This window comes from Scaptodrosophila lebanonensis, unplaced genomic scaffold (assembly GCF_003285725.1).
Source record: "Scaptodrosophila lebanonensis strain 11010-0011.00,11010-0021.00 unplaced genomic scaffold, SlebRS2 tig00000053-arrow-pilon, whole genome shotgun sequence".
NCBI lineage: Eukaryota > Metazoa > Arthropoda > Insecta > Diptera > Drosophilidae > Scaptodrosophila > Scaptodrosophila lebanonensis.
Genome location: NW_022060548.1, coordinates 10,197,911 through 10,222,748, shown reverse-complemented (window position 1 = coordinate 10,222,748; position 24,838 = coordinate 10,197,911). Strand labels below are relative to the sequence as shown.

The 24,838-nt window shown below is 35.2% G+C and overlaps 1 protein-coding gene across 3 annotated transcripts in view; it reads left to right on the top strand.

The window, feature by feature from the left end:
- The first annotated feature begins 15,598 nt into the window (after positions 1-15,598).
- LOC115623432 (low-density lipoprotein receptor-like) overlaps positions 15,599-24,838 on the top strand; it is a 31,452-nt gene continuing 22,212 nt past the window's right edge. For all 3 annotated transcript variants that reach the window (XM_030517775.1, XM_030517774.1, XM_030517778.1), the window contains exons 1-2: positions 15,599-15,730; positions 17,392-17,976. In XM_030517775.1, the coding sequence (XP_030373635.1) occupies positions 17,484-17,976 (493 nt within the window). In that variant the 5' untranslated portion in view covers positions 15,599-15,730; positions 17,392-17,483. The remainder of the gene's footprint in view (positions 15,731-17,391; positions 17,977-24,838) is intronic.

Below are 24,838 nucleotides of genomic sequence, written 5' to 3'. Positions count from 1 at the left end.
TATCAATTTTTTTTCTAGTTAAAATATGAAACATTATTTGAAAGAAATCATTTTCACTTTTAAGCCTGAGAGCTCATGTTTTCTAAAAAATTAGCAAAGAAAGTTAAAAGACATTCTGTGTGCCCTTCAGTGACCTTCAAAGCATTATCCTTTCCCGCTCATAACTGTATTGCAATTGTACTTTTTACCCGTTTGGCTTCAACTTCAATTAAAAAGAAGAATAATGCACGGAAATAAAATTATTATAGCCAGTTGACCCTTTCGCAAACAAATGCCACACAAAACTCAAGCCACACAAAGCCAGAACCCTCTCCCTCGCTACGTGTATGTGGGTGTGGGTGTGTGTGTGGGTGCCACAATAATTTGTATCTTTTCTGTTTTCGTTGAAGGAAATTAATTTACGAGGTGAAACTTATTTGCGAAACCCTTTTGCGCTTGCCTGCAGTCCATTGAAGCGTTTAAATTGCTGTCAACAAAAGGCAAACAAATAAATAAATGCCAGGCAGAGAACCAGCCCGAAAAGGGGGATGCAGCAGTGTCCTGTTTGTCTACAAATGTCAGAGGTTGAGGCAACATGGGGCACGCCCCTTTCGACGATGCCAGCACGCAGTAAGCGTCAACTCAAATGATTAACACGTAGCGGAGGCGAAGGATGTTGCAATTTGGAGAAAGGGTTAGAAGGGTTCGTCTCAAGATAAGCTGTAAAATATGCCCGAAAACCGCAGCCCACTTAAGACAGCAATGGCCGCTTTAATTGTGCGCAAGGTCGACGACAAAATCAGATACAAATCAAAGGAGCTGCGAGTGACCACAAGGACGCAAAATAGTGGTCCCAAAGGCACCGTAAAAATCTACACACAAGCGGCAGTAGAGTCTTGAGTACACTGTGCTTAACCGAAAATGGAAAGAAAAATATTAATTACGAAATTTGAAAGTAGTTGAAAGTAGTATTTCAATAACTTCAACTCTTCAAGCACTTCAATAAACTAATCAAACAATTTCATATTTAATTAAAATATTATAATAAACAAACCAGATTTTGATCGGTGCTGTAGCATGTTCATAAAGTAATGACGTTCTTGACGATTTGCAATCTGCTTGTTATAGATATAGAAATGACAAGTCTACAGTCCATGTCCAAAGGCTTCGCTGCTCGTACAGTCGAACACCGGAACAAACGGACAGACAAAGGCACAGTTATATCTATATTGAATCGCAGCATCATGTAGACGGGACTGACATGTCTTCTCCTTCATCCTTCGGCTAAAAAAGAATAGAAATGGAAATGCGAATGCGAATGGAATTGCGCACGCAAAGGCTAAATGGCCAACATGTGGCAGGTTGATGGCACAGCAAATGTCTCAAAATGTCTGAGAGCTGGCACGTGTGTGCCCGTTGAATTTTCGGCCCTGACTATAAATAGAGAATACGTCCATATGTTCATGACTTGCCTGCATGCAAATGGCCAGCAGTAATGGCAATAGCATTGAGTACAGAGTAAATGGCAATTGAGGCTCTGCTGCTCCATATTTATACCCCCCGCCAATACGTATGTATTTATAATGCATGCAGAAGGCCACGAGTGAATGCTGAATGCTGGTCGTATCGAATATTGGATTCAGCAGCTAATCTGTCAGCACTTTGCTTTCATTCTCATGCGCGCACTTTTTGCCCAACTCCAAATCCCAGCGACAGGCGCACACTTTTCGAATCGCAATGACAATTGAGTGGTTGCAGGACTTAATCGCTTGTTGATCCTTTATAAATACCACTGACAGTCGCACAACATGGTTGGCCTCGTCACGGCACATTGGAACCGAACTAGCACTGAAGGGGATGAATTATAATATTTTTTATAAATTAAGAGAATAAAGAGAGCAGCTTTAATGGGTTGCTACAAAAATGTGTTACAAACATAATTGAATATAACTTAAAACATGACTTGACTATAGACGTGTATATAATATAAATAATAATTGGCATAATAAAAATAAATGGATGTAATAAGAGTTCCCACTTATTAGGGATATTGCATTTAAACGGAAAGATTTTCAAAATTGAATATAAACTAAAACTTAAATGTAAAATTGCGTATTTATAACAGCCAGGCCTGTTCTCATTACCGAATTCTATTTAACTACGTGAACCCGAAAATAAAATAAAAACCCAGCTTTGGAAATAAAATTGGAATATAAATATTAATCAATTTCAAAATTTGATTAAGAAGAACATTTAATTATTAACGAAATTATGGGAATTATATTTAGGCAACTAAAAGTTGAAGATTTTAAATAAATTATTAAAACTTAAACGTCCCATGTTTCTAGTCAAAATTTGACTAACAAAAACAATTAAATTTAAAAAATAATTAAAAGTTGAAGATTTTAAATAAGTTATAGAAACTTAAATGTTCAATGTTTCTAGTATGGCACAGAATCGCCAAAAATATATATTAAATAAACAAATAATTAGAAATAATTATAAATTTACACAAAATATTGAAAGATAAACATAAAAATTAGCACCTAGAAATGATTTTGAACACAAATGATTTACACAAAATCTCAACAGTTATCCCAAGGTTATCCAATTATATCCCGTACCACTGTGCGACAGTGGCCAAATGGTCAGCAGAGACTCTTTTAGGCTGTGCGCCTTAGCTGGTGATTCCTTTCGGTCCTCGGACTGACAGCCCGACAGTGGCAGGCAGCTGTTTGCTTTTACGAGCCGCAACCAGCTCGGTGTGACATAATCAAATCAATAATTTATGAGTCCACTTCAGTTTAAGCGGATTTTTGTCGCCTGCACTCAATACCGAAGCCAAAAAAGTTGTCGCAAGGTTTTGCGAAACTGAAACTGATATCAATTAAGTGGAAAGGAAAGTGATAAGTTGTTCAAAGTCGTTTGGGGACCGGTGCCGACTGCCAACAATAACAAAAACATCAGTTGTTTGTCTAACTTTTGACTGCAGGGGTGGCTACTCATGTTATCGTTGTTGTTCTTGTTGTTGTTGTTGCTGATGTCCTGAGATAAAAGGCCCTCATCCTGCAGCAGAAAACAGACAACTACGCGCACACTCCGAGCACTGTGGAAACCATTTCACCAGTGGATGATAATGCGAATTAACGAAGCGTGGAATGTGCACAAATGCCGCATGGCGGAGGGTGCAAGTGGGGGGTGGGAGTGCATTGGTCACAGTTAACAGTTAACTGTTAACAGCGCAGCAACTACCACCACCAGTTACAGTCCACAGGGGAAATAATTGCAAAACAAACAAAGCCAAATAGACTCGATGGCAAGAAAAAAACACATCATAAAAGCCGTCGCGTCGCTGCCCAGTTGTTTTTCACTTTTCGAATTGCCATTTGTCAGTCCATCAGCAGCAACAAAAACAACAGCTGTTACAGTAACAGTTCTCGCTCTGTCTGCGTCGCTGCTACTGTTTGGTCGACGCGTCGCAGCTTCTTGGCGCTGCCTTTTGTTTGTTTGCCAAAAACGGCGACCGCAGAATGGCATTTTGAGAAATTTGGAAACATCGAAGGCATGGGAAAGGAAACTGGGAACTGCCAGCAGTTGACAATTGACTTCATTTTCGAAGCAGTTAGCAACTGCCCGACCCTTCCTCGAAGCACCCTTTCGAGGCACCCTGTTGAAGCACCCTGTGTGGCCATTGTACTATTTGACTAATTTGGCGCCTTTCATCGCCGTCGCTTTTGCTCTTCGGTTCTCGAAACTGTTGCCACACACACACGCACACACACACAGGCAGACACACTGAGATGAGGAAGCGAAGCAACGTTGACATTACCGTTATGATTACAATGACCCCCATGATCCCGGCAATGTGTGTGTGTGTGTTGTGTCCTTTGTTGGCAAATGCTTAGCGGTAGATTTTGGGCTGCAAAAGCAAAGCAGGCGCAACCAACCAGCCGGTCTAGCAGCGACAGCCCCGCCAAATACACGCCTCACTACATCCACACACACAGTACAGCAACAACAACAAAAACAACAACAACTGCTATCTACAGACGCACTGCCTCGTGCGCGGACCCGCTCTGAGCTACAAAAGGCCCGCAGTTTCAGGTCCCGCACCCATCAGGGAAACGCAAACGTTTTCCTTTTTGATGATGAGAACGACGCATTCAAATAGGACTACACGGAACACAACACAGCCTGCCTAAACCAGTCCAGCACCAAATAGTACCAGTACCAGCCCCATCCGCATCATCATCCTCCCCTGCCTTTTCCTGCACTCAAAGAAATGTGTAACAACAAAAGTATGTTCTTTCTATTCAGTGTAGCTTTACTTTGTGAGACTGACAGTAAGTATTCGAATCAAATATTAAATCGTGGAACTATCCCTCATTTGAGTAACATGCTGTTTAGACAGTCCTTAGAAGGAAGTCCAGGAAGTGAGCTCCTGAGTCTGGCGTCCGTTCCTTGAAGGGTGAGTATTTGAGCGAGTAGATTTGGAAGAGCATTCAGTTTTCTGAATACTTGCGTCAACTTGTCACTGGGAAAGTACGAGCAAACTCCAGTATTTAAGCATTTTCTCTCAGTGCATAGTCTGTGGACAATGCGGCGTATGATTATTTCGCTGCTAATGTGGCCAGACTAGCGACTAGAGAGGCTTGTGGTTACTTCTCTGTGGCAACTCATTGTTAAGCGTGACAAGTTTTCTGTTTGTGTCAATCTTTAAATTCTTGTTGGCCATTTGGCCATTTCTAACGAGGCGTCAGCGGAAGCGTCGCAATCGAATTGAGTAACAAACGGAAGTCGTCCAATTGGCGCTGCAATCAACGCTTGCCTTGGAATCGAAGGCCAAACGCCGCTTATGGGAATTCCTGCTAACCTTGAGGCGACTTGCTGATTGGCCGACGGCTTAGACGCCTTCAAAAGTGTTGACAGAGCATTTTTCAGCCAAAGCAGGAAGGGAAAGTGCGGGGCAGCTGTTACGAATAATGGTCGCCGTTTATGACCCAAAGCCCCGAGCTCCATCCATCGCACTTTTTGATTAATGTTCTGGCAAGTTAATATCGCTTATTTGTGGCGATAAGGCAGTTATGTTCTTCTTCACACAAATTGAGAAAATAAGGAACCCCTATTATCTGCGAGTATAGCCGAAGGCAAAATATTGAGTACTAGCTCCACAGCTCAGCATTTATGCTTGTCTTCATAATTTGCACACAAATTTGTTCGAATTTTTTTTGGTAAACTTCCACCACCCATTATAAACTGAAAGTTGCTGAGGAAGGAAATAGGATTAAAAACATACTAAATGAATATAATGAACTAAGAGTTCTTCACAAACTACCAAATTAAAACAATTTAATACTAATATAAAATATTCAGTAGTATTGAATTGAATATTTATAGTTTTATATTACTTATTACTTGTTTATATTCGTTTGTAGTTAAAGCACTATTAAAAATGTAAATTCAATTTAAATTAAAAGGAAATTATTAATAAATAGCTACTTATATTTAAATCGAAACAAAATTATGCAAAATCAAGTAAAATTAAACCAACATTTAAGAAATGTAAAATTCTTTAGGATAGCCGATGGACTAAATAATTTTAAAAAATTGTTTGTTGAGCAATTTATAATTATCGCTAGCAATACCAATTGTTGCACTTTTACTTAAATTTAAATATTTTTCAGTATTTATACTTTTTTCTATATTTAATTATAAATAATTATACAAATTATGAACATTAACTTGTGGGCCGAGTATGAGCAGAGAATACATTTCTGACTATGCATTGTCTTAGAGTTAACCTCTTACGATTCAATTTAACATTACGACGATAAAAAGCATATTATGAAAATAATTTAAAGCCGGTAGTGGACGCGACTTACCGAAAAATAAAAGATGTAAGGAACCTTTAATTCTAGTTTGGATTTTTGCGTTCATACTGACGGACGGACGGACGGATATGGCTAGAATATCGTCTCGTCTCATCAAACTGATCACTTAGTTGATACACCCTTTTACCCTCTTCGGTAGCCTTTTCTCCCACAGATTCCTACAGATCTGTGTGATTTCAGATTTGTAATTTTTTGCGATTGCGGGAGTTTACATTTCGATAAGTGAAATGCAAACGTTTTGCTTCGTGGAAATTATGGCTGATATACAGGTTCTTCACTGCCTCCTGCTATGTAAATGTCTCAGCAAGCTCAGCAATTTGGAAGCACTCCTCTAGTGAGGGTATGAAAATGTTTCATACGCCGCAGTGGTCGCAGTGCTTACAATTTTTAGATGCGGGCGCGCTGTTGGCGCGGCATGCAAGGTATGTGTGGCACTTGTGTGCCACATGCCGCATGCCACAGACTACGAGGACAGTGGGGACGTTGTTGTTGTTGCAGTTACTGATTTTTGTGCACAATTGCCGATGTACTGGCTGTCTGGTGGTCTGTCTGGACAGCATTTTGTACGATTTATGCTGCGAGAAATATTTGCTAGCCGGTTATTGAAATTCAGGCGAGCAAGCAGAAACCCTTTTGGCGATTGGCCGGCCCCCCAGAATGTGCCAGCAGAATAAACAACAACAAACTAAGAACAGCAGCGACCAAAGCAAATCTATAGCTGCTAGTATAGTAGTTGTTGTAGTTGTTTGGCCGCAGGCAGGCGGCAAATAGCAGCCCCCAACCCAATATTTTGATGTTCGCAGTCATCAACAACTTGGCCCGCAACGCCTTCTGCTGCAAGTTCTGGCTGCCACACTATAAATATAACATTAATTTTTATGCTTTCATATTTAGCTACGCTTCGGTAAACACACACACACACACACACCAACACGCACGCTCGCACATGCACACACATGCGTAGATAGATAGAGCTATTTTATGACGTTTATAAGCAATATCGCTGCCAACGCAGTCGACATCGCCATCGCCATCGACGTCGACGTCAGCGTGACGCAAGCTGCTGCGTCGACGGCTGGTGATTGACATTAAATAACAGCAGCAACTGCAATAACAGCGCAGCAGCTTAGCTAACAGCAGCATCCACACTGTTAATGCGTACTGGTAATGTTAATGCGGTTGCTTGCTGTTGCTGCTGCATGACTGACGCTGACGCTGAAGTTGACGTTGACGTCGCTGTAACTGCTGCTGCGACGCCAACAGTAACGGCAACGGCAACTTCTATTGTCATTTGCCACATGTGAAATTTACCGTTACTTCTTAGCCGACGCTTCATTCATTCATTCGCTGTTTACATTCCGCTTGAGCCGAGCACATTTTTCCAGCCTTTGTTTTAGATGCGCGCGCGATTTTTCGTCTTGTCGCCAGCAATTTAATTGTAATCGGAATAATGTTATTCTATTGTTGCTGTTAGTGTTGGTGTTATTATTATTATGGAAGATCGATGTTCACATCTCAAGTGTTAACTGTGAAGTTTCCGGGTAAAGAATTTAATTTCTTTTTAAAAGTCCTTAGAACGAGAAAACTTAAAAAAATTATAAAAATGTGATAAGACGGTGATGCATAACATTTAAAAGAATTTAACATAAAATTGTGAATATTCTTATTTATTAATAAATTGACAGTGACTTCAAACAGATCTTTAATATCAAAATTTCAAATCATTTGAAACTTCAACAATTCCAAACTTAATAAATTTATTAAATTTAAAATCCAGAAAATTATGGATTTAATTTGCTAACACGATTAATGTGCTATTTATTTTTATACATTTAACAAAAAACAAAAAAAAAAACAAATTAAAAATCGTATAAAACAAATTATAAGAGCACTTGTTCTAAAAACTGAAAACTGTTTCATAAACAATCTTATCAAGAAATAAAACTCCAAAGTGCTTCAAAAGAACAAGTAGATTTGTTGCCAGCGCGTTTAAGTAGCGCTGGGAAATTGTTAACAATGTTTTATATAACTTGAGTGTTAAACTATGTAATTAACTATCATTAAGCTGTGTATCGAATTGATTATATAATACAAAACAAAGTGTTTGAAAGTTTGTTTTAAAAATGTCGTATAAATAAATATATAAATAAATGCAATTATTTAAAATACAAAAAATATAAAGAAAATCATGTACTTATAATAATAAGTGAAAGAAGACATACATCGCGTGTTTCTTTCGTCTTTTTATTTATATTAAATTAAATTAAATTATTAAAGTTATATTTGTAGTTAATATATTACAGACATAAATAGCTTTATTTTTGCCATGAAAAGTCTTAAATACAATTTTTTAAAAACTTTCTACAAATTAACTTTCTTTCTTAAATATTTGACTTAAGCTGAGAATTTATAAATTTCACTACATACATATTTCCAAATATTTCCAAACAAATATACCTATATAAATAATTTAGCAGAATTGAGATAGTTATAGGAATGTTTGTTACTTTTATCGTAGATATGTGACGCATTGTTCGAAGGGGTACAGGTTTAACTACTGCGAGTAACTAAAAGAGTTCTCTTGGGCTATTCCCCTCATAATTGATAATTGTCAAGATTTGTGTACCTAATGGTGGGACCATAGCAGCTGCCTCATAGGCCTCTTCACCCATTATCAGAGATATTTCACAATTCGAATGAAAAACAAGAATGGCAACCAATTGAAGTTTCGCACTCGAGTATCAATATCGGGCATTGGTCTATTTACGATATGCCAAAAATAGTGATTGCAGAATGCAAACCACAATCGTTAAGCCGCAGCTGCACTTCAAACACTAAGTCCTGCAACTATCTGCTGTTGAGTTCTATCTAGAGCCATTGATAGATCTGCGCAAACACATACTTCAGAGCTGTCAGAGCCAAGGCCCATTCAGTGGGTTTATCTGTCTAACGATGTCGAGCCACTCGAAGCGAATCAAATGGGAACTCAAACACACGTTTGCTGCGATAAAATGCAGTCAATTGAAGTGCCAGTCGCATTAATTTGATTAGACGCGTTTTGCCAGCGATTTTAGGAACGCCTGCAATTAGAAACGCGCTGAAACCATAAACAAAGGGAACCCAGGCACAGTGGGTCACAAAGGATAAACAAATATTAATTATAAAATGTTGAAAGTACATTTTAATATAATTACATTTTTTGATAAAAAAAAAGCGAATGGTTTTTAAAAATTAAATTGACATAGTTTTTAGCATAAAAGACCAACGCTTCTTACCAACTCAGTATTAATAGAGTACTATTATTTAAAATTTCTATTCCAAAATATTTATACAGCAATATGTCAGCTCTAGCCTTGAGATTGCTTCTTCTTGTCACATCAACATTTTTAAGCTTTTACCTCAATATAGAAAACGTGTATAAAAACGTATAAAAACGTATAAAAAACTACTTTATTTCGACTTACTGCTTAAGCTAGCCACAGTTTTTACCATATAACCACAACGCTTCTTACCAACTCAGTATTAATAGAGTACTATTATTAAAAATCCCTATTCCAAACATTTTAAACAGCAATTTCTGAACTGTAGCCGTGAGATTGCTTCTCCATTCTCTCATTTTACAATTTATAAGCTCTCAAGATAGAAAGCGTTTTCACATTGTGAGTCAACATATAAAATATATCTTTATACTATATATAAAACTGTTTGTTTCGACTTACTGCTTAAGCTGGCCTACGTTTCTTTTGACAGTGTAGGTTAGCAATAAGTAGCGGTTTTGGAAAACTCTTACTCCAAAGGGGGACAGTCGACTTTAAACTTTGCTTGCATACTCTCAGAAAGAATATCAAATGAACAGCACTGAAGTAAGGACAATATGGGAAGAGAAATAGTCTATAATATATAATAGCCCAGCATAGACGGGCAACACCTATAGTTTTGCTTTTAGTTTTGAGCACTGGTTATCATTATCTGGCCACAGTGTGCGTTCTCATTGCAACACCACCCTTGGGTGGTGCAATGCTTCAAAAATGATTTACGTGTGTAAATCATAAATTATGCCTTTCAAGTGGCCGCCGCCAAACGCAGCATTTAGAGCCGCTACTGATGTGATGTGAGGCGTTCTGATTTGAACGATGATAGCGTACTTTATCGAGAAATCGAATGAGCGGACGATGACGTTGTTATTGTTCCAACACACACAAGCACACACACACACACCTGTTTGACCCTTTTGTGTGCAGCTGCAACTCCGTCAACATAATCGCCATCAAAAATATCATCATCATCATCATGAACATCATCAACATCGAACGCTGTCGTCATTCTTATCAGCGCTACCTTCGTCAGAATTTGTAATTCCAGAGCACGGCCACTTTTCAATCGGTCTGTTTTTCAATGCTAATGAGGTTTACCGTTCAGTCAGCTGCAGTCGCTGCTGCGCATCGCACCTCAAACTTTCCATATTCGCAAATAGTTCAACCTCTACTCGTATATCTAATACTTACTATAGATTATTAGCGCGGTGGTTTTCTAATTTAATTAAATTTGCGTGCGCCATTGATAAAGGTTTATTGAACGGAAGTCGCGCGTGTGTCTTCTTGATAAACGACGAGTATATAGCAGTCGCAGTTATCGGTCTATAATGTATTTAACTGATTGCCATTTGATCAAACTAATACTTCTAGTGTTTGTTGCTTTTGACTGCTCCTGCAACACAGGTGCGTAGTAGGGGTTATTGACTCAGCCACTCAAGTCTCTATAGATTTATTGACACTATTGTATATTCCAACTGCATATTTGCACTAATCCGCCATAATTATTTGATATATTGACTCATAAACATCATTCCGCATGACGTATGTACATATTTGAAGCCCCGATTGGGGAAAACCAATTATTTAACCAATGCGGAAATGCGGAAAACATTAGGATTGTCTTAAGAAATATATATACAACTGAATAAACACAAATCGTATACGAAAAGAACCAAAAGTAGTTTTAAAAATACAAATAATTAAAACAAAAAATAATAAAAAAAATGAATGTTTAATAACATATGTACAACTCAAGAATTAATTAAGGAAAAGAAAATTGGATGCATTAAAAAATGTTTTTTATAAAATATAATCAGTGGCGAACAAATAATACAAAAAGAGCATTTTTAAGATTGCACTGAGGATATATATGTATATGGGCATTTCCACAAAAAAGTCCACCATGACCGAAAAATTAAAAGTTAACTAAGAGTTTTTCTTTACATGCAATATTAAAGAGAAATGTTCAAATTTTATTAAATTAAAGAGTTCAAAGCTCTACCTAGTTGCGATGGCGAAATATAGGCCTACAAAGTTCAAGTTCAGGGTTTTGGTCAGCTTTGCATATTTTAAGAGCATTCTATCTTTACCATTTACGATTGTAAGAGTTATTGTGCAACTGCGCTCTTATTGCAAAATGCTAGCTACAACAACAACAAACCTTGAAACAAATGCAGAAGAGCAAACAAATATCAGTTAACGGTAAATTTTTAGATTTGCTTTTACCCATCTGCTAATGTCACGTAACGTCAGAAAAAGGGCATTTATTCTCATTATTCCTACGTTGGTGATCGCAAGTGCGTGAAAATTTGAAATTTAACAAAGCTTAATAAAGTTAATTAATTGTAATAAAAATATCCGAAAGAAAGCAAATAGTTATTTTTATATTGATTTTCAAAAGTGTGTCACGTAACGTCAGATTGTAAGTAATTTCATAGAATGGTATTTTGTTTATTTTCAATTTACTTCCAATTACCGTTAATGCAGATGGAATCATCAATTAAAGGTAAAATTTACGCAAAACGCTATAGGCAAAAAGTAAAATCAGATTTGCTTAAGCTGGAGATAAGCCGTGAAAAGGCAAAGGAAAGAGCATCCAGATTCAGGCAAAAATTATTGGAATCAAACAATAGAAAAGAAAAAGTAAAAGAGAGCAACCGCCAAAGGCAACAACAATTCCGGGAGAAAAAGAAGAATGAAGGTCAAATGAATGTCAGTACGCAAGTCAATCAGCCCTACAGATGCAAACAAACCTTAGGAAAGGCTTTAAATAAAGTGAAAGCTGCTTTGCCGGTAGACCAAGAGAAACGAGCACAGGTCGTTGATATACTTTATAGAAAATATAGAACACGTGCTCCATCACCTTTGCAACTACAGACTAAATCGTCAATACAAGGAAAAGAGCAATTTATTAAAGAATTTTACTTCCGCGACGATATCAGTTTCCAATCTGCTAATCGAAAGGATACATTAATCGTTGAAGGAGAAATAGTGACCAAGCGTTTTATGTTGCTGACAGTTTCTGAAGCGTATGAGATATATAAAAGGGAGAGTAATATTGAGTACGTTAGTAAGTCAAAATTTTATGAATTGCGACCAAAACATGTACAACTTTCATCTAAAATACCACATAACATGTGCGTCTGCAAATACCACGCCAACTTCGCATTTACTTTGCAAAGCAGTGCAGAATTAATAAAATCATTTTCATCAAATTTGGAAACTTTTCTTAAATCTGCCTGTTGCAACATTAAAAACGAAAAATGTATGACGAGTAATTGCAGAAAATGTGTAAAAAATGTGAAAAATGATTTAGTACCTCTCAAATATTTTTCAATAATGGATGAAACCATTAGATGGAAACATTGGCGCAAAGTCGAAGACCGAATTGCTTTGACACATACCGAAGGTTCTCTTTCCGATCTTTTGTTCGAATTAGATGCACAATTGCCCTTTTTTAAACGCCACTTTTTTGTTAAACGTTCCCAACAAGAGTATTTCGAAACAAAAAAAAAAACATTTGACCGCAGAAGATCTAGTCCTGCAAATTGATTTTGCAGAGAACTATAGGTTAATATATCAAAATGAAGTACAGAGCGCACACTTCAGTTATCGCCAAGTGACCATTTTTACTTGCGTTGCTTGGTTTATTGGCGAAGTAAAGTCCTATGCCATCATTAGTGACAAGCTCAGCCACAATAAGTACGATGTATGCTGCTTTTTAACAACACTTGTGAATACAATCCAAAAAGAATATGGACAGTTTCAAAATATTTATATTTTTTCAGATGGGTGCACCTCCCAATTTAAAAACAAGTTTATTGCACGAAGTTTGCCTGATTTCGTTTGTGAATTTGGTTGCAAGGTTCTAGAATGGAATTATTTTGCAACTTCTCACGGCAAAGGTGCGGTCGATGGGGTAGGAGCGACAATAAAACGGAAAGTTTGGCATACAACAAAAACTAAAAATATAATTCTTGACGATGCCTATTCTTTTTATAAATGTGCTCAAAGTAACATAATTGGGATTAGATTAATGTACATTTCCTCAGAGCAGGTAGATAAGTTTTCAACTTTCTTGTTTGAAAAGTGGCAGGAGTTGCCGAACATACCTGGTATACACCAGATTCATTTTATATCTAGCGGCGAAGGCTTGCAAATAAAAGCAGCTGAAACTGCATTTTCAACCACCATTTTTACATTTTAATACTTATGTATAATATATATATTCATTCAATCATTTATTCTAATTTCTTTTTATATTCTAATAATCACATTGAATTACAATAAAAATCATGTTTACCATTTTTACCTCTTATTATGTTCTAATAATCATTATATAACAATAAAAATCACTTTCTTACAACTAAACTTGCGTTAAATAATGTTTTAAAAACAATCTTAACTACAAATTTACCAAAGGAAATTCTGTCACGTAACGTCAGATAACGTAACGTCAGACGATAATTCCAATTTAAAAAAAAACGAGTACAGATTTTTTAATTATATAACTTGAATAATAAACTTATATTTATTTAAAGCCTTCTGAAAAAAATTCAAGCAAAAAGTCCTTCCCAATTCGCAGAGTTTTGCCATTTTGTAATCCAAGTCAAAACCCACTTCCTTTTTTAGTAACGTAACGTCAGGGCCTATTTTTGCTTATGTCTTATAAACTTGAAGGTCAAATGCTATAATTTTTTTACCGCATATAGTGCCATTAAACTACTACTCAACTATAAAAAAAACTTTTTAAAAATTTCACTTTTTCATTAATTTATTTAATATTTTGTCGTACGAATGTCACATAACGTCAGATTGGAAATGCCCATATATATATATATATATATATATATATATATATATATATATATATATATATATATATATATATATATATATATATATATATATATATATATATATATATATATATATATATATATATATATATATATATATATTTCTTCATTCTAGAGTCCAGATTTGATTATGAATGCTAGGTCCAAAGGTAGTTATTGTCGGCAGATCTAATAGTAATATTAATTATAATATTTTCATACTTCTATAACTCAATCCAGTAAATATGTGATAAAGAAATCTGGCGAAAACTAATGTTAAGTACAATGTGTTTCTAGCTAATTAGAGATCGACTAGAGTACAAGGTTAATGTGGACAGAGTAAAACCAATTTAAGCAATATATAAATATACAAATTATATTAAAACACTTATCAGAAAACTATAATCAAACTAAGCTGTGAGTACAATCGGTTGCAGCCGATTCCGCAGACATGTACGAATATAAGTTCGAAAAGCTTTGATTTGTGGTAATAAAAATAGTCATTTGTGTTACACTTTCGAACACATATATAGTTCGCTGACTTTTTCCATATCAGCTTGTTTTAACTTAAATAAGTGGTGTGTATTTCTAAACTTCTAGCGCTCTTTGCTCTATGACCTGTGTTTTGACTTCACTTGACTCCTTGTTATTAATTTTCAAAGAAGAAGTTCAGATTTTTGTAATGTTAAAAAAATGTCTAAGCTCTTCTTGTGGTTGTGTTGAAAAAAAATCAGCTAGTTTGTGTAGACTTATTCTTCCAACTAGTATGTGATTTATAAAAAAAATAAAAAAAATATAACACTATGAAGATGCATTCTGTAAATTATACCAAAAAAATATCTCACATGCTTTATGCTGGGAGTTGAAAGGGTTAAATAAATAGGAAATTCTACTCAGCTGGTGCTATTTTTTAAACAAGTCTGTGTATATAAATACTCAGCTCTTTATTGAACTATCACTTATCACCCCTCAATTAACACCTTCACGCAAAATTCTCATTTCCGAAATCACTCGTCGTAGCTTATCAGTATTTTCGCCTTTCCATTCATAAATAGCCATTCATAAGGAAATACGAGTACAAGTACCTATATTTGATAATTGTCTCCTAAGAGAGAGAATTCTATTAAGAGCAACAAATATGGATCACAGCATCAATAGATAGCTAGTAGTTCGCTCTTTATGCACTTTGTTGATACGCAAGGTGGCTGTTTAAAGATCACAATGCCAGATCGATTAAGAGCAAAAAATGTTAATATTGGCCACAAATTGCTCTTTGGGACTCACTCGTAGGTAAGCAAGATGGGCATTTGAGATCAGAATGTCGGGCTGCTTCGTCGATAGATGGATACAACGAGAGCATCGGCAGAAATGCCGATCGCAGCATCAGCAGCGAGCTCTCTTTTGGAGCATTCGCTCGGTGGCGCTCGCATTGGTCGAGTTTTCTGTTCTTGGCCCTGTTGATAAGCCAGGTGGGTGTCGCGTGAGAGACACGACGGAGATCACCATGTCGGACTGGTTCGTTCGACGTCGGGCAGTCGTTGTCGGCGGCGATCACTTAAGTGTCTGTCCCAACTCGTCGATGGGTTCAGTTGTGAAACGCGTGTGGCACGGGGCGGTTGCGGTTTTTTGCAAATCACCAAGAATCTATTAACGATATATTGTGATCTAAATGAAGTACTGAAAGATTTTACACGCAGTTCGTCATAAAGTAATTAAATAATATTAAAATTAAATCCAAACCTTTTAAGTTGAAACAGAAAACTAAAAGAACTAAAAATCCAACACGTGCCTAGAAAAGATACATTTGACGCTATCTTGAGATTCCGCCAGATTTGTGATAAGCAGTGAATGCGAAAACGCGCAACTTTTATCAACAATGAAGAGGAAGACAAACCCACGACGCATGCCAAAAATGCTGTTGAATTAATTGCAAAAATAATGCCAACATTTAACTGCCGGCACACGATTAAAAGCCCACTAACAATTTGGTTTAACAGTTTTTTAATAAGTGGCACTAAATACTAAAAACCCAAAAGCAAACTTACCTGCACGCGTCGCCTCACAAGCATTTCTTTGCATTTCTTTTCGAATGTTTTTGTACGCAAATGTATCTCTTATTTGGATTTATTTTTTATTTTTTGTTGTTTTTCATGTTTAGCTCGTCGTTGTCGTCGTTTTCTGTTGTGTGAGTGTCGTACGATTTTTAACCAGTTTGCGATTTTTGTTTTATGTTTTCCTCTTTTGAATTCCCCTTTGTGAGGGTCTTATACATTGTTCGCGAGGTTGGTTGGAGTTTCGCTTTTCTTCAAAACTTGGGCCTGCACTCAATTCTGCTCGAATTTGTGATTTCCTAAACTTTGATAAACATAAATTGTTAACAAAATTTGTTGAAGTAAAACTTTCCGAAGCAAATCTAACAAATAGAAGGAAAAACTCCAAACGATCATTTTTGTCACTGTTTTAGAAAAAATGCAAAATATTTAGTTTATTTGGAGAAAGTGAAGAAAAATTAAAAAAAAAAATTTGGAATGAATGTAGAAACAATTATCGAAAAGCAATTACCGCAAGCAAACAATTAAAAATATTAAAAATAATGGCTATTAAGAGACCGGAAAAAATTAAACAAAAAAATATATATACAAGTATTTAATATATTTGAGCAGCAATGGGTTAATCGAAGTTCCCATATTTGTAGCAATATATAGTAGTATGCTCCCTTAAAGCAGGACCTTAAAAAACGACAAACTATATTCCACAGAACAACAAAAAAGAAGAAGTTGAAGATGTATTCACTTTTCTAAACGCCTTACAATTTCACCCAAAAGTAAACAATAAAGAAAAACAAATATCTTAAAGGCTTTCAGGCACGTTTGGGGAACTAGCCAAAATAAATTCTGTTTTATACAAAGCCGATGATCATTAGGAATATCTGAGTTTGATGTTCATTAGAGCAGCTATTATTATTTAAATCTGTTAACAAAAATCTGCATTCAAATAGAGAATACAGTATTCGACACGCTTAATATATATATATTTGTGTTGTTCGTGTTACATTTTATATTATTTTGTTTTTGGCGACTCTCAACGTATTTCGAGTGCTCGTGCTTTTTTCTTTCCCTTCCCATTTGTTTTTGGCAACATTTTCAATGCTGCGCCTGAGATCTTAAATGTATATTTATTTATAAGCAACTATTCGTACGTATTTACATACATATATAAATATATAGTGTGTAGAGAGACTTGCTGATTAGATAATTCACGCAGTTGACGCGCTTCCTGAAACACTGATAAAAGCGATAAATGCTGGCGTGCTGCTTAGATAAAATAAATTAAATGTGTTAATTTGAATTTCGTTCTACTTATCAAAAGCAACTTTGTTCCAATTCAGAGTGTTTGAAAAAGTTGAAAGTGTTGAACAGTAAAACAATATCGAAAGAACTTTAACAGCAACACAACATACAATGGCCATAGAGTTTAACTCTACGAACACTGCAAGTGATAGCATAACAGCAACAAAAAGAACAACAACAACAGCTACTGCTAGTGGTAGTAGTAACAACAACAACAACAGCAGCAGCAAACGTAACAGCAGCCGCGCTCAACAGCTGTTCAGCTGCGCCTGCGCAAACGCCAACTTCATTCTGCTCACCTTTATGCTCTCTCTGAGCAAATGCTGCAACGCTCTGCCCGCGCAATCGGCCGCCGCGCACATCAACGCAACACCCAACGCCACCTCCATGCCGAATGCAACGCTGCTGCAGCTGCTCTCTGAGGCGTCGACAACAACAGCAACAACTGTAGCAACAACTGTAGCAACAACAACAACAACAACTGCGGCGACACCAGCAGCAACCACGTTAACGAAACTTCTAGATGGCAAAGGCTTCCTCAGCATGGGCTTCGGCCTCAAGTTTCTGAATGTTTCCGGCAAAATCGGCACGCCCCTGGGCATAGGTGAGCATTAAATCAAACGAAAAAGAACATATGTGTGTGTGTGTGTAAGAGAGAGAGGGAGAGAGAGGGAGAGTAGATAACAGAGAATGAGTTTGTTACTGCGGCTCTTTCCCATCAGAGTTAATGTTTTTCAAAATGCAGCTGACGAATCTTATAGCCCTTTTTTGGAAACTGAAAATAACAAAAATCTCAAAGCTCTCTCATTTGTACTTTACTTTACTGAACTTTACTGTTACTGTGAATGAGTGAGTATGGGAGAGCATGTGTGAGAGCGAGTATTAAGCCTGTTGCAAATTTAGCACCAGTTTTGAAGTCTTGCAAGTTTTTGAAACTAAAACTTTGAAGCATTGTGTCTGAAGGTTCAAACCCTGGAAATAAAATATGTGTTCCAAAATATTCAAATACGAATATTGACAGTGTAAGTTTGATTTAAGTTACATTTTATCAGATTTTCCTTTCAAAAAAATTTTTTTTTTTTTAAATTTAATTCTAATTTTCAATTTAAAACATAATTCACTTAATTTGTTTGAATGTTTAATCCGTGGAAATAGTATATTTGTTTTAAAATCAAATACGAATACTGTCAGTGTAAGTTCGATTTAAGTTACATTTTATCACATTCTCCTTTCAAAAATATAATTTTTTAAAATTTAATTACAATTTTCAATTTAAAACATATTTCCCTTTATTTGATTTAAGTTACATATTACCAGATTTTGCTTTCAAAAAATTAACTATTTAAAATTAATTTTTAATTTTCAATTTAGTAAGTGTAATTGTGTACACTTTAAATTAAGCCTATATATAATTAAAATCTATTTCCTCATTTTTCCATTACATTGACTTATTTCTGAGTAGTTTTTTTTCTCATCATGTCATATATATTTGTTCTCGAATTTATTGATTAATTTTTAAAAGAAGAATAATCAGACCCCTGTATAAGTAGGCAGTCATAAAACTAATCTAATCTTTTCATCTATGCAGGTTTTCGTCTTAAATATCATATGAATTCAAAGAGCGCTACTGCGACTTTTTGATAAGTGCGTGAGTTGGGAAGCAAAGAAAATGTTTTTTTGTTTCGACAAACTTTTTAATTATGAAATGATAATTTCTCATTTGTTTTCCATAAAAAGTCAACTTCTGTGATTATTTAATTAATTCAATATTAATTAATTGTGGGGAGAAGACAATTTAACGAATTTCTTGATCAAATTGTATTTCATTGAAGCGCGATTAATAAGCGCAACTTAGAACAAGTCGTCCAATCCAGTCTTACTTATTTAGCCAATTCTAGCTTTTATCAGTTGCTCTTTTAGCTTTTCGACGCTCTAGAACTGGCAACACTGGCTTTAAGCTGAAGTCCATGTGCCCGGTCCAAGCACTCTAGCAATTCGCACGAACCACACTTGGCCTTTGTCGGCTTGGCAACAAAGTTGCAGACTGAAGTTGAAGCTCAAACACTTGTTGCCACACTGGCTGGCTGGCACCGTGGTCCAATGTTCGCACAAACCCGCCCCATTTCCGATCATTGAATTGGCTTCTTCATTTGTTTATTGATTTCCGCAATTCCAGCACTTTAGCATTTATTGATTGGCTTTTCTGCTATCTTTTCAATTTGAATGGCGTGTGCTGATAGCAAAAATTGTCAAATGTCACGCAAATTTCCAATCGTAAATTGTTCGGAATCACCCCAGCAATGGATTTATTGGATTTTGTTGGCATTTATGGAGTCTACGTCTAGGCAGATAATCTTATCATTGTCTATTTCTTATTGCCTCAATTTACGATTTGTTTTTATTTCGTTTTTGCACGGATTTTGCCATCAATGTTGGCTGGTGGTAGCTCAAGGTTGTAAAAAAAAACGCAGCACTGACGTAGCAATCAGGTGATTGTGGAACGTGCGTTTTAAAATATTAAATTGCCAAGATTAGTCGTCGAATGGCATTGGAGAGATTAGTGCTTCTTACTTAGCTTGGCTTTAATGCTTTATATAGTTTTGCACGAAGTGGAGAAAAGTTAGACACTGTAAAAATGTATCCAAGGACATTCCTGGATCATCGAATCGAATCAAGAATATATTAACGAGCAAAACAAAAACAGGCAGCGCCGGTTTTATTAAACTTTTTTTGATAAATTTACTTACTTTAGAAATTGATTTTTTAAATACAGAAATTAATTTTAGAAAAACAGAAGTTTATTTAAAATTTCTACGTTCATTAGAAAATATAAATGTAGTAATTTTTTTAGAAATTAATTAGAGGTATTTAATTTATTAAAAATTAAAATTAAAAATGTATTAAAAAATTAAAAATAGATGATAGAAACTATAAATAATTATCCTTTTTTTTGTATGGGATTAAAGAACCTAACTAGTCCCCGTTTAATAGAAATTTGTCCCCACTTAGGCGTCAAAATTTGTTCCAACTGCAGTTCAAATTAAGCTTAAATTAAAAGCTATATGTCTTGAGCTATGTTCGGGTAATGAATGAATCAAACAGTTATTACGACAGTACAGACAAACGAAATACATTTATAAATATTATACAGAGTTATCTAACTTAGTTTACTTTTATAAACTTGATAAAATTAATGAAATTAATGAAACATTTTTATTAACTTTTTCACTTTCATCTAAACACTGTGTTCATTTTCTAAAGGGGTGTGTCCATAATACTTCCAAGTGTTTGCAATATATGTAGGTATGTACGCTCTATTTTCTTAGAATTGCTTTGCGCTTTGTGATGAGCCAGAACCCAAAGAATTGGCACAGTTATTTTTAAATCAATCCAAAAATATACAGTTGCAACTTTGTACTTTGGTCGATACCATTCGGTTGTTGCTCCTTCGTAGAAATTCTTGACAAATGTCCAAACGGCGCAGTTAAAGAGTTGTTTTCTTTCAGGAACTACGTAGGCAGAAAATTTTTGACGCAATTGAGAAATGTTTGTATATTCCATTAATATGGAATACATAAATATAAATATATATTATATAAATTTAAAAACTGTTTCTAGTCAGTTCAAATTGAAGCTATGATTTAACAATAAGCTCTACTTCCATTTTTATTTTTATTTCGTTATAACTGCCTTTAAAAATTTCGCATTGATTGCGAGAAAAAATTTATTTTTTTGTCTTCCGTTGTTGTTTAATAGTTTTCGTTTCATGGTAATGAAAAATATGTTTATCCTTAAAATCGATTGTTTATTTAATAAACTTTTGGACTACTTTATTATAATTCGATTAGCATACATATTATCAACTTTGAATAATTTTTAACAGGCATAACTATGCAATAAAGTAAAATAAAGCCGTAAAGAGTTATTTTTCCTTTCCTTAGGGAACAAGAAAATGTCTTTGTTGGTGCATTAGCCTCCCAGAAATCGTTCTTAGTACTAAAAAAAATTACTTGTTCATATCGATATATAAAGAAAATCTGGTATTTATGAGTTTTGTAATAGTCATAATAGTCAGAAGTTTTTTCAAATTGCTGCAGAAATCAAATTTTGTGCCCTAGTTTATTTTATATGCGTGTAGATCTTATCCACATCATTTATTTCATTTATTTACTTTTATGTATTTATTATAATTTATTTTTTTTAAATTTATTTATTACCTAATATAACCAAGCTAAATTTTTCAAAATTTAATCTAAAGGAAAAGGCTTATCAACAAGTTTTTGAACTTTTCCGCCCAGTCTACTTGCATTTCCCTTCTACCCCTTTTCACCTGTTTTCCATTCACATTTCTGTTGACACATATAGTTCATCAGAGTGCACGAGCAGGTAGTTGTCAGTAGTTGTCGTCTCTCAAGAGACGAGCCCCTTTTTCTTTGCATTACATGGGAGAGATGTACATATTTAGCAAATATTGGCCCTCAACTCGCAGATATTTGCTATTTATATCGGCGCTTTCTCTACATTTCAATTAAGTACTTGTTGTATTTGCTCGTTCATGGCATATATACTAGGTATGTAGAGTATATGTGGATATATGTATTTGAGTTGGCAGCCGTCAAAGAGATTAACACACACGGTTCTGGCTGACGACGACAAGGTCGCACGTCACTTTATATATTTGCATTATTTCGCCTCATTCAATTTTCATGCCATTCTCTCTAGCATTTTATTATAATAAATACATATTATACATAGATACATATAGTAGTATGAACATTTTTCTCTATTTTTTTAAACGCTTCCATGTGGAATTAATTTGTTTCCAGCACGTCAAACCAGTTTGTGATTGCAATTTGTTTATTTAATGGAAAAATCCAACAACAACACAAGTGGCAAAAAAATAAATTAATTAAAAAATAACTGCAATACTTAAATGTGGGCGTGTTGCCGCTCTCTCTCTCTAGATAATAGTTACTATATATTATAAGAAGAAGGGGAAAAACAATACGTAGTGGCCATTAATTGATTTGTTTTGAACAGCGCCCGCAAAAAACAATTGCCAATAAACATGTTTTGATTATTTATCATGTCAATGGGTTAAGATGAGGTTCCGTGGGCGTACTAAAGATTGTCGTCGTCGTCGCCGTCGTGGTCGTTGTTGTTATTGTTATTGTTGTTGATGCTTTTGTTGTTTTTGTTTTTTATTATATATGACCTGAGTGTGGTTTAGTCATATGAGAATTTTAGTCCAATTGCGCATTTATTTGCCTATAAATATGCGTGTATATTTATGAAATCGCACGCTGATGGCCTTTCGATAATCTCCAAAACCATACACTTAAAAAAAAAACGAAGTCTGTATGCTTTTTGCAGCTACAGTAAAAAGTTAAGTTTTAAACTTTTGGACTCTATGATTTTTATGGCTTCCATTAGGGCCTTCGTATGAGACGCGAGTAAGTTTATGATTAAAATTATTTAATATTAGTGCTTAAACAGGCTTCGATTACGTGCTATATAGCAGAAGCAACAAGAAGGGATTGATTAAATCAGTTATTGTTGCTTCAAGTGCCTTTATTAATTATACTTCTATTATTACAACAACTTACAAACAAAAATAATAATAAACTCAACTTAAAAGATTGTGTAATCTTGTGGGATCGATTCAATGGGTACTCTTTTTTGTGGAAAACAATGATGCAATCGGAAATATGAAATGTTCCCTAAAAACATTTCTGGACCCGACCTTTAGGATGTGTTTAAGCTCGATTGGAGCCAATTTTTTTAAATTTGTACATTGCAGACAAAAGAACAATTTGTTTTTATTTATTTAGAGATAACATTTATTTCAAAAATTAGCCTTTTACTGAAAACAGCCAACAATTTCGGACATTGGTTTTAAACTGAAAATGTGTTACCTTGTGGGTAACATTTTGTATATAGAAATACTCTATATTAAAATATATTCCCATTTGAACGATAATTTCTATTTTATACAAAATGTCTGGCAACATTTCTCTCAGTGTACAGTCAGGTGTGCGTGTTCTGTTCTGACGGCCCACACGTCATGAATCAAATAAACAAAAATCACATGTTAAACCGTAATACGTGCATTATATATAAGCACTCGAATTAATTATTTCACAGCATCATCATCACCATCATTATCAGTATCAGCATCATCATCATAATCGTCATTAATTTCAACGACATTGAACTTGAATTGTCAGTCAAGCGAATGCCAAAACGGTGGCTGCTTATCGCGCTCCAATTCAGATTCGATTCAGATTCCGAGCTCAAAGCATTCATATAAATTAGCGTTAATTAGTGGCGCGACATTTGATTAGAGAAACAAATTTTCCCACCACTCGAACTACAAGTATGCATATGTATAAACACCCATTCAGGGCTTATCAGCAACTATGTAATAAAATGAAAATAAAAGTTCGCAACCTTCGACAAATGTGCGCATTCGGAAAAAATGCCATTCAAAAATAGTGTTCAGTTTATTTTCGAATTTTGTCACGCAATTATGATTGTGTATTGTTTTCACATTTCGCTGACCATGGGGCCGCTTATCTTCTGTCTGGCCCGACCGAATATTGCGTGATCGGCGAACTTATCGAACAAATCGCTGAACGCTCCAAATTCACACTCAAAACAATTATAAGTAGTTGTCTGTCTATCTGTCTGTCTGTCTGTCTTTCTGTCTATTATGCTCATACGCTTTCATGTAATGCTGTCTTTACACTGCCGTTAGCTTATCAACAAATAATAATACATAGCTTAGACTAGTTGTTCAGTTTATCGGCTTTAGAGCGCAACAATTTTATTCGTAGACGCTGCAAACTAGTTTTTATAGCCAACTAGTTTCGGACATCATGCCATATGCTAATTAGTTTTTTGTGCCAACGAAGAGCGGAGCTATGGGCTTTTTTTTAGAGCAGACATGCCGGCACTAAACACCCATCTCTTTAACTCTTCCGATTGCGTGCCGCCTGACGTCATAATCGGCCAACTTATGTGTGTAGATAAGTGGGGTATTGATTGTCTTATCGTTATAGAGTTTTATAAACCATAATCTCGAAATTTCTGCATTACGTTTAGCTTAAAAAATAAACTAGTTTCATGAAATGTAGGCCACGAATTGGAACATTGTTTAGAATTCCCTAGCAGGGGAAATCTTCCGGCTTAGAGAACTTGAAACTATTTCGTTAAAAAATTCATTAAAGACAAACAAATTTGGAAACATTAATTAAAGCTATTTGATATTTCGGCCAGTTTTTAGTTGCGCAGAATTTAAATTCAAAGTTAATGAATGCTAGAAATTCTTGCTTGAAGAGGTATGTTTTGAAAGCATAAATACATATAAACGTAAATCTCTTTAGTTCGCCGTAGAGTTAGATCTGAATTTTTCTTTTAAAAAATTCTTTACATAAATTGTAATTTAATAATAAATAATAAATAAA